The sequence below is a fragment of the Salvia hispanica genome, chromosome 1 (genome assembly GCF_023119035.1).
Source record: "Salvia hispanica cultivar TCC Black 2014 chromosome 1, UniMelb_Shisp_WGS_1.0, whole genome shotgun sequence".
NCBI lineage: Eukaryota > Viridiplantae > Streptophyta > Magnoliopsida > Lamiales > Lamiaceae > Salvia > Salvia hispanica.
In genome coordinates, this window is record NC_062965.1 from 3,583,984 (window position 1) to 3,595,184 (window position 11,201).

General features: G+C 33.7%; 1 protein-coding gene across 1 annotated transcript; it reads left to right on the forward strand.

Annotated features, from left to right (window-relative positions):
• The first annotated feature begins 7,539 nt into the window (after window positions 1-7,539).
• Window positions 7,540-10,875, forward strand: LOC125202528. Its single transcript, XM_048100933.1, has 4 exons — window positions 7,540-8,156; window positions 9,063-9,557; window positions 10,352-10,489; window positions 10,624-10,875. Exons 1-4 carry the CDS (start codon window positions 7,683-7,685, stop codon window positions 10,705-10,707), a joined length of 1,191 nt encoding a protein of 396 aa, XP_047956890.1. The 5' UTR covers window positions 7,540-7,682; the 3' UTR covers window positions 10,708-10,875.
• The last annotated feature ends 326 nt before the right edge of the window (window positions 10,876-11,201 follow it).

The window sequence follows — 11,201 nt, forward strand, 5'->3', positions numbered from 1 at the left end:
TTTTTTTTTCTTATTTTATTTTCTCTTCATTTTAACTATTTAATAATGTCATTTTTTCAAAACGAGTGTTTAATTGAAGCGCATCACTACGGACAAGTATGTATTTCCTTGCAGTGGAGGGAGTATGTATTTCCTACATTCCTTGTGCGGGGTTTAAGAAGTTGTTTCATTTTATAGAGCATAATAAATACACAACAGGTTTAATTATCCGAGTATCAATAAATCAAGGTTAATTTGGTCAAAACAATAAATACAAATGCTAGATTCGATTACCAAAATTATATTCTTCTTCCGTCCGTCATTAGATGTCTCAATTTTCCTTTTTTTCGTTCATCCGCCGACAAATGCCTCATTTCATTTTGAGTAAACTACATTTTTAGGTTCTATACTTTCAGCGACGAACATTGGGGGTTCCTATTGCAAAATATCATTTGCAATCCGCGGACTATACCACTTGCTCGTTTCGTGTGCTTTTTCACTTTTTGACCAAATTTTCAAACAAAAATGCCCCTAAAAGCCTTAATTGTATTTTACACTCACTCTCCAAAAGTAGATATTTATTTTGATACTACTTATGTTAGTTTGGGTATTTTAACGGTGATTTGTATTTTATTTGAATAATTTTTGTTTGGATTGGTTATAGAGGGTAGGTCTTGAACCTATAAATATAATTACAGTTTAGCTAGCAAAACAATTCTAAGATTTTGCTTACTTATAAACTACTACTTCTCTTTCTTGGATACTATAGTAGAAATTCGCTAAAGCCAGACATCAAAAGGGCCACTTTGTTTTTTTCTAATTAGCTCGATCGACCAAATTACAGTACTAAAGAACGCAGTGAGACGTTTTCAATGATTAATAAAAATTGACTCGAGTTATTTGTTTTTCTGTTTTAAAAGGCTAGTTGACAGGAGTTGTTAATTACTTAATTTAGTAAGTATACGTCAATTCCGATTCTCCGAAAATGTCACCAATTTATTATTCTTTATACCGAAGACTTTGTATGTAATAAGTTGAAGAGATCGGAAATGTAATTTAGTTTTGTGCTTTACAAAAAGGTTGTATATATAACTCCTTATTTATAAGGAATATTGGCATCTAATATCACGAAACTTTCAAAAAGTTGGGTTTTTCCCACGAATTTTAAAATTGGCAAATAATATCACGAACTTTATCACGTGTTTGTTTTTTCCCACGAATGAAAAAATTCATGTTATTTTAATAGATTGAAGAACAATTTTTGAGGGTGTGCTTCAAGAAAAACTATCTTCAAATATTGAAAAACTTGAAACTTTCGAAATTGTTGTCGAGAAATTACGAAAAAAAATCGGTATCATAGTATTATTTGTGAGAATTTTTTCATTCGTGGGAAAAAACAAACATGTGGTAAAGTTCGTGATATTATTTGTCAATTTTAAAGTTCGTTGGAAAAATCCAACTTTTTGAAAGTTTCATGATATTAGATGTCAATATGCCTATTTATAATGATGAATTATTTATTGATTAGGAGTACTATATAACCTTCACAAAGAAATTGAAAATGAAAACAAAACTTTTTTAGACAGGTGTAGTAAAGATCTTTAGAATGGCTACTTAAAGAGAAGACAAAACAAAGATTATAACGTTGTTTGGCGAATTATAACTCGTGTGTCCATTTGGATGATAACCATGAAAATGCCGTTGAAAATTAATTTACCCAAAAATCTCTATTTTATTTCTCATGTGTAAGATTAAAGATAAATGTGGCTATATATGCACGTGTGCTGTTTTAGTTAGAGTAGTTAATAAGCTAAATGTTCCAAGTTCTGAGTTAATCATGAATTCATGATTCATGAATCGGTGACGTATCCTTTAAATTTTTGTTTTAATCATGATTCATGAATTGTGTTTTGATCATTTCGTGAAAATCACCCTATTAGATTTCCAATTCTAAAATCTTCAAGAATTGATGAATTAAAGCATCCGCAGCGGTGCCCCGTCCGTCCGTGCCAACGACGGGAACCGCTCGTCCACCAATGCATGCCGCCAACGCACGGAGCTGCTCTTAAATAAGAGCACGTCCGTTCCGCTGAGCAGCACGACGTGGCAGCTCCCAATTGGCCAATGGCATAGCCGTTGGCAAATTTGATTTTTTATTTTTATTTTTTTAAAAATTCAAAAATAATTTAAAAAAACGTTTTTAAATAAAAAATATATTTTTCCACTTCCCAATAAATTATAACCGTTTCATACACATTTTTAATTTATTTTTTAATTTTTTTTTCCCAAAATTCACATTTTCATCTATAAATACCCTCACTTCAACACAAAAAATTCCCATAACACTACACAATTCTCATCTTCTATCATCTAAATTCTATCATCTATTTTCTCATCAATTCTCATCTATTCTCTCATCTTTTTTCTAATATTCTCTCATCTAAATTCACACTACGCTAGTTTTTTTTATTTTCTAGGATTTTAATTATGTATTTTTATTTTTTAGGATTTTAATTATGTAGAAATGTTTTTAGTAATTGAAGTATTTAAATTGAATAATAGAATGATGGAATCCTTGAGCTTGTTCTTGCTGAAGAGCACGGATGTGGGTGTTGTGCTCTTGCCTAAGGACAAGCAGTAAAAGTGGGTCCGGGCCTACTTCCATACTCTTAGCTAAGAGCAAGGATGGAGATGCTCTTATATCACGTATATATAATTCTTTTGGTCACTTTGTTCAGTTCACACGTCTTGAAATAAAATATATAGAAAAGAGTAGTCCCAAATTCAAAGTTTAACTAATCAGAAAGGAAAATAACAAAATAAATCCCCAAAAGAGTCAAAGAGAAGGTAATGAGGTGGAAAGTTTGAGCAAATGTGGAAAATCAACTCCAAGTCTTGGTGGAGAAACTAATGCAGAAACAAATCTTATTTATTGTCCAAGATTTCAATTCTTACCTATTTCTATGAATAGTGCGGGCCTCTCTCCAATTCTAAGGCCTCCTCCAATTAATCAGTGGAAAGTGAACAATCATAATTCTCCAATTGGGCCAAGCATTGCCCAGTTCTGCCAAAGTGAACACGTCCTAAATCGTGTGTATCATATCTGTGTTCTTATTGATGATTTCTTTATCGAGCTTTGACCTTGTAATAATGACCGCATGCTTGTAATTTTCGGGCGAATGAAAATAGTGTGGAATCTAAGGTGGACTAATATATAAATATTGATCATATATTCCACTATCTTTTTTTCACTATTTTTTTTTTTGTATTTTATAAAATCCGTGCTGAACTTAAATGACACTTCTAATAACTGACGGAGGGAGTAGTACATGATTAACAAATGTAGTCAGGTTTTTTCATTTCGAAATTTTCAGGGAAAAATAATTAAGTTACAAACACATTATTCAAATTTAAATAGTATGGATAAATTAATTTATGCTCTGATCTGTTTTGTATTCGTTTCTTTCTCTCCTTTTTCGCTACTATCTGTCTATCTTGTGTGTGCTGCAGGCGTACGAGACGCCGAACAATTCACATTCGGTAAATCCTCAAAATGCACTTGTTCGAGCAACACTGTTAAAATTCTAATATCTTGTCCCACATCGGCTTGGTGATGATCCTAGCTTCTCTATATAAGTGTGGATAACCCTCCCCCTTATGAGGCCTTTTAAGGGGTGAGTGACCCATTTCTAATATGGTATCAGAGCAGGGCTCAAGTCGATGATGGTTTATCTCTTTATCTCTTCTCTTGCCTACCCACATGATGGAAGTCCGATGCGTCATTCCGGCCCACACGTGAGGGGGCGTGTTAAAATTCTAATATCTTGTCCCACATCGGCTTGGTGATGATCCTAGCTTCTCTATATAAGTGTGGATAACCCTCCCCCTTATGAGGCCTTTTAAGGGGTGAGTGACTCATTTCTAATATGGTATCGAGCAGGGCCCAAGCCGATGATGGATTTATTCTCTTTATCTCTTTCTCTTGCCTACCCACGTGATGGAAGTCCGATGTGTCATTCCGGCCCACACGTGAGGGGGCGTGTTAAATTCTTCAAATCATTGTCCCACATCGGCTTGGTGATGATCCTAGCTTCTCTATATAAGTGTGGATAACCCTCCCCCTTATGAGGCCTTTTAAGGGGTGACTGGCTCAATTCTAATATGGTATCAGAGCAGGACCCAAGTCGATGATGGTTTATCTCTTTATCTCTTCTCTTGCCTACCCACGTGATGGAAGTCCGATGTGTCATTCCGGCCCACACGTGAGGGGGCGTGTTAAAATTCTAATATCTTATCCCACATCGGCTTGGTGATGATCCTAGCTTCTCTATATAAGTGTGGATAATCCTCCCCCTTATAAAGCCTTTTAAGGGGTGAGTGGTCCATTTCTAATAAACACCAAACTCAAATGCGGTAAGTATGCATAGTTCATTTTAATTATAAATTTTGGTATTTTATTTTTATTTAAATGATGTATACATGAATATATAACATGAAATTGTATGATGATTAATGCGTAGCTATTTTTTTATGCATCTCAGCCAATGGAATGATGCACTTCGAGGATTTGAAAAAGGAATGAGCATTGGGAGCATTGCAACCAGCCTCTGCAGTATTCTGTGACAATCTAATTGAGAGGGTGGAAAATTGTGCATTATTCTTTAAAAGAAAACTTGTGGAACACTACAAAAATATTATCGGATTATCTGAATGTGTAATGAAACTTAGTACTACTTTGGATGTGTACTAAATGTATCAATAAAATTAAGGTTTGAATCTATTTCCAAATTACAGTAGTTTTTTAATAATCTATCAGTTCAACTATAAGTTCAACTAATTTCTTTTTGGTTATGTAATTTAAAAAAAAAAAATTATTATTGAATTAAGTAAAAAGAGAATACTGTGTAGAGAAAAAAAATAGAAACCAATTTTGTAGAAAAACCAAAAAAGACGAGTTATGATGTATGCAGAACTAATTCATAGTGTCAAACCCTCGAACTAAAATATAGTAGTTCATTATTAGGTATGAAATACTTCATTTTAAGATTATTTTATTTTAGTCTTTCTTCAATGAAGTACGTACAAAATAAAATAGAACAATCTAAAAATAAAGTAAAATATTTGCTTGATTTATTTAATTTTATTCACTACATTAAAAAAATGAATTACTGAAATTTCGTCTTAGTTCGGTGTTTAAAATTAGTTGGACGTTAGATACATTCCTATGCTTATATAGAAAAACTACTCCTCTTTTTTGGATGTTAGTAGGAATTTGCTAACTTAAAGCCAGACAACAAAAGGGCCACTTTGTTTTTTCTAATTAGCTCGATCGACCAAATTACACTAAAGCACGTAGTGAGAGGATTTCAACGATTAATTATAATTGACTCGACTTATATATTTTCGATTAATTATAATGGACTCGACTTATATATATAGGAGTATATTTTTTCTTAATTATAATATTTTGTTAAATATTTGCTTAATTATAATTGACTCGACTTATATATTTTCGATTAATTTATGTATAGTTGATAGGAACTGTTAATTTTGTTAAATAAACGTCAATTCCGGTGATGTCACCAATTAATTATTCATTATATCGAAGACTTTGTATGTAATTAGTTGAAGAAATTGAAAATGCAATTTTAGTTTTGTGCTTTACAAAAGGTTGTATGCCTATCTCCTTATAAATTATAATTAATGATGAATTATTTCTTATGTAACCTTCCCAAATAACTTGAAAATAAAAACAATTAAAAAAAACTTAGGGAAATATTGGGAGCGGGGTGATCAAGATTACCTGCCGTTAAAAATGATTTTACTTTAAAATCTCTATTTTCTCTCGTGTCATGACGGAAAAAGTAAAACTAAAGATAAATGGGGATGAGATTCAATGTCACGATCTTCGTGACTCATTCAACGTGTCGCATTCCTAACTTAATTATATTAATAATATTTATTGTAAAAATAAAATTAATAATAATATGACACATCATAATTAATATTCATTTGAAAAAATAAAATTTAAAAAATTATAGTATATCCTACTTTAAGATCTATATATCAACTTTAATAATCTATCTTATATAGTATACCAAAAGCGACAATAAACCCTTAGAAATAATTATATCCTATAATTGTGTGAAATAAAATCTTTATGATAAGAATAAATTTAACTAAAACTATAAAGTTGATTGAACAGTAACTCCCAATTTGCGGGGGCTAAGACATCCACACCTCGAAATCACGACCAAATATCAAACTTTTCATTTAAATTCGAAATTTATTACTTGGTCTAACGTATGTAGCCAAATTAAACATTCATGTATATATATAGGAGTAAATATTGCTCGCATGAGCAACATATTCAGTTCAGGAGGGGTAGAGTTGCAAGAATATATAGGAGTATATACCAACTTTGTAAAAAACGTATTCTCTTTGTTTTTCTATATTTAGTCATTTCATTTTTGACAAAAATAAACATATTTTCTCTCTTTTTTTACTTTATTATTTCTTCATCTCTATATACTTTATTCCATTTTCTACTTTGTTTACTCTTCCTTTAATCCACTTAATACATTTTTCTTAAATAGTGCTCAAAAGAATTGCATCTACTACATACGGACATAGGGATGGAGGTACGATGCATTGCAAACTTTTCTTAAATTGTTAACTTGCTAACTCATCAATGCAGTATATTAAAAATGCCAACACGATTGACATTAATATGTCAACACAAATTAAAATTATATACTTAAGTCCATGGGCGGACCCAAGTGTATTTGGCGGAGGGGCTTTAAGCCCTCAATAAACTTTTTTTTAAAACTTTTTTTATTAATTATTTTTAAAATTTATTCAATTTTAGTGTAGATTATAATGTAAAAGCCCCTACAAATTATCTAAATTACTAAAAAAATGTACTTTAAAATAAAATTTAGAATTAATCCCAGTCCCTATATATAAATAATTCTGCGTCTACCCCTGCTTATGTCTTAGTGTTGAGATTTAAATATTGACATCAACCCAACCCAGAGATATAACATATAAGTATGTCAACTGAATTTGTGTTGACAATTTTAATACAATGCGTTGATGAGTTAGCAATTGATCACACCTCCCACTGGAATGACTATATTTTTGTCTAATAACAAGGACATAATTGTTACTCCCTCTGTCTGCGAATAGGAGTCCCGTTTTTCTATTTTGGTCCGTCCGCAAATAAGAGTCTCGGTTTATAATTACCATAAATGGTAAAAAGGTCTCACATTCCACCAACGCATTCCACTCACATATCATTTAAAACTAATATATACAAGTGAGACTCATATTCCACTAACTTTCTTCCATACACTTTTCTTAACATTTGTTAAAATCCGTGCCGAAAATGAACGAGACTCCTATTAACGGACGGATGGGGTATTTTCTATTTTGGTCTTTGTTTAACATTAAACTCAGTATGTTCATCGATTCATAAAATTGGCCAATACAAATAAGCGCTTGACGAAGTCGCGACAGCTACCACGCATTGCAATAATGTCTAGGCGTTGAATCAAATTATCAAATTAACCAACTCAAATTATCTCCCCAATTTTTTTCTAGCAAGTGGCCAAATTTTGTACCAAGTCGAATCTAAAATGGCGATATACATTATACTTACATAAATGTTCTTCATCACACATCCATTAATTCAGAGTTAGAGAATGGAAGGAATGAGAGAGATAGCGAGATCCTACTACGACAGAGCAAGCGATGCCGAGAAAAAATCGATCAAACAATCCTTTAATAAATTGGATGTCGACGGCGACGGGAAGATAAGTCTGAGGGAGTTCAAGAAAGCGACGAGCTCGTGGCTGTGCGCGGAGGCCGTGTTCAAGAAGCTAGACGAGAACGGGGACGGGAGCCTCGATTTCGACGAGTTTCTGTGCCTTCACTACATGGAGAAGAAGGTGGACATCGCCAGATGCGGCGGCTGCTGGGAGCTTCTGGTGGGGCCCTACTTCTCCTGCTTGCTTTGCTTGGGAAGAGGCGCCGATACGTACGACCTCTGCTGCGCTTGCTACCGCCGCGGCGCCGAGTTGCCGCATGAGCACTCGGTGCAGAACATGATGGATCATCACTCTCTCATCATGGTCTTCCGGAATCGCACCGCTGCTGCTGAAAAAGCTCAGAACAAGGTAATCTTGATCTCGTTATTAAATGATATTTTTTCAATCGTTCTGTTGGCAATTGAAACTAAAAGTTATAATATAAAAAAAAAGAATTAAAATCAGTATATAAGTCTCATTAGCCCGATCATCAATTAATTTTAGGATAGAATTCATGGATTTTTGTAACATTCGCATCTAATCTTGAATTTCGATTAATTTATTTTATAGTAGTACTCAACACTTTGTGATATTCTTTTTTTATAATAGCCATAAACATTAACAATGTTAATTTCCAATCGTTTTATAACAAGATTCGTTCTACTGTTAGTTTAAATTTTGTCAATCATGACAATACAAAAATTTTGAGGTATTATTTGATGATTTTGGTTGATCATTTGATGACAAAAATATGGAAGAGTTGCGAAATAGTCATTCTTCAATATCACTCGACCAAAATTATAATATATTATACGTCAAAATCTACCTGGGGAAACTTATACATTAGTCATACATATCTTGTTATAAACTACTCCCTCCGTCCCATAAATATTGTCCTATTTTGACCGGGCACGAGTTTTAAGAAATGTAATGAAAAATGAGTTGAAAAAGTTAATGGAATGTGCGTCCTACTTTTATATATGATTTTATAATAAATTGTAAGAAATAATGAGTTAATAGAATATGAGGTCCACTACCAAATATGTCAAAAATGGAAAAATGGGACAATCTTTGTGGACGGAGGGAGTAATTACTATAATACAAAATTATCCTTATAGTACATTACTCCATTTTTTGCATAGTTAAACAATTAAACTAATAACCCTAGGATCACACATCCTAGCTAGGTACCAATGCACCTTAATTAGTTGTTGATTTTCTAATTCATCTTTCTTAATTAATTAATGTCGCCAATTGAAACATGAATCCAAACAGAAAGAAATGGAGGAACTGCGCGAAATCGCAAAAGCCCATTACCGAGCGGGCTCTCCTCAAGTCCAAACACTAGCCTACGACTTCTACCGGTCCATGGACTCGGACGGGGACGGCCGAGTCGACCTGTCCGAGTTCCTGGCCTTCATGAGGCACGAAGGCTACCCCTACATGCAAAACGCTAGTTTCTTCGACGAGCTCGACGTCGACGGCAACGGCACCCTCGACTTCTCCGAGGTCATGACGTTGTACTACATCATCAAGAGCGGCCGCCCCTTCTGCGACGGCTGCTCCAAATTCATCCCCGGAGTATTCTTCTCCTGCGTCGAGTGCTTTAAGAATCCCAAAAGCTCGTTCGATCTGTGTCGGGATTGCTACCGGGCGGGGAAGTGCGACCATAATCACGGCGGCCGGGCTCAGTTTTTGGACAATCATACGTTGTTGCAGGCTATGAGAGATCCGGCGCTTGCACGGGCGTCAGGAGTAGCATTTCATGAGGTAATGTTGATTTTAATTATACGGTGAAAAGTGTTTTCTTATCGTCACAAAATTTTATGCAATTTTATTATACGTACTAAAAATATAAAAAATGTGTTATTTTAAGCGTGACTCATGAGTCACACTTAAAATATACTATTCCCTCCATTCTTGAAAATTTGTCACCTATTTTCTTTTCCGTCCGTCCCTAAAAATTTGTCACATTTCACTTTTACCATTTTTGGTAGTAGACCCTACATTCTACTAACTCATTATCACTCATATTTTATTTTAAAACTAATATATTAAAATAGGACCCACATGTCACTAACTTTTTCAACCCACTTTCTATTACATTTCTTAAAATCTGTGCCGGTCAAATGGTGCCAAATCTTAAGGGACACATTTATTAAAATCTGTGCCGGTCAAATGGTGCCAAATCTTAAGGGACGGAGAGAGTAGTATTCATGAAAAGTTACACTTAAAATAACACATTTTTTAAATATTTTCTCTATACTCACTACATATAATAATATTGCATAGAATTTTGTACCAATGACTTTTCATGTTCGTACCGATGGATTTTTACCGTATTATATTCGGGTTTTACATAATGTGTTATGTTATTATCGCATTGACATAATAACAATTCGACACGCAATTTGATTAGAAAAATTACACAACATGCATGTAATATTCAATTCGAATTAGTAATAAATTAACCTCAGCTCCCTCTCTAATTTTATTTTCTTTTGTCTCTTTCTCATAAATAATGAGCTTATATAGTTGGTAAGTTATCTTGTTGGTGGGTGCAGGCATGGAATAGACCAACAAATGCCATAGTTCCATTGCAACATGATGGAATCTACATGAATAATTCGTACCCGACTCCGTACAATTCATACATACATCCCCAAAATGCAATTGTTCCAGCATCATCAAATATAAATTGGGTAAGTACATGACTTAGTTCGTTTTAATTTTATTTTTTTGGATCGACAAATTATAGATATGGAAAAAGGTTCATGTAAGTGTTACATGTATAGATGAAATGGAACCTTATAACCTTTCAATTGATGCCTCTCAGAACAAATGGAAGCTTGCGCTTAATGCTTTTGAAGTAGCACTCAGCATTGGGAACGTTGCCGGCACTCTCTGCACTATTTTGTGACCATGCGAGAGGCAAATAAATACAAAATGAGAACTTCTCGCCATCTTCTTTGGCTACGAGCTACTTTACTTTGTCGAGCAAATGTGCATTTCCTGGTTCGATATTGTACAATTGGAAGAATTTTGATTGGACTATTTTTATTTAATAGTACTACTAATATTCATATAACCTTCCAATTTGCATACTTGTTGCTCTTGCGCAGTGGCGGATCCAGGAATTTATATTCGGGGATGCGAGTTATATGATAAATCATTATATAATATACCAAAAATAAAAACACTTTGATAAGTCAATCACTTTGATAAACACATCAACACGAAAATGATGAAGATATGAAACTTGTTGAACAAAACGTTTTGATCTTCCATGAGGGCTATAGTGAGCTTTCATATCTGGAACAACAATGCCATGCTTATTGCAAATTGAGATTACCTTGTTCAAGTGAATCTCCTATCCATCGTCCCTCATTTTGGTAGTTGGTCTTTGGTTAAAGT

Bases quoted from the DNA above. Each gene is read 5' to 3' on its own strand.
- LOC125202528 (XM_048100933.1), top strand. From the start codon at position 7,683: ATGGAAGGAATGAGAGAGATAGCGAGATCCTACTACGACAGAGCAAGC. The intron at 8,157-9,062 runs GTAATCTTGATC...GAATCCAAACAG, and splicing joins CTGAAAAAGCTCAGAACAAG to AAAGAAATGGAGGAACTGCG. The intron at 10,490-10,623 runs GTAAGTACATGA...GATGCCTCTCAG, and splicing joins CATCATCAAATATAAATTGG to AACAAATGGAAGCTTGCGCT.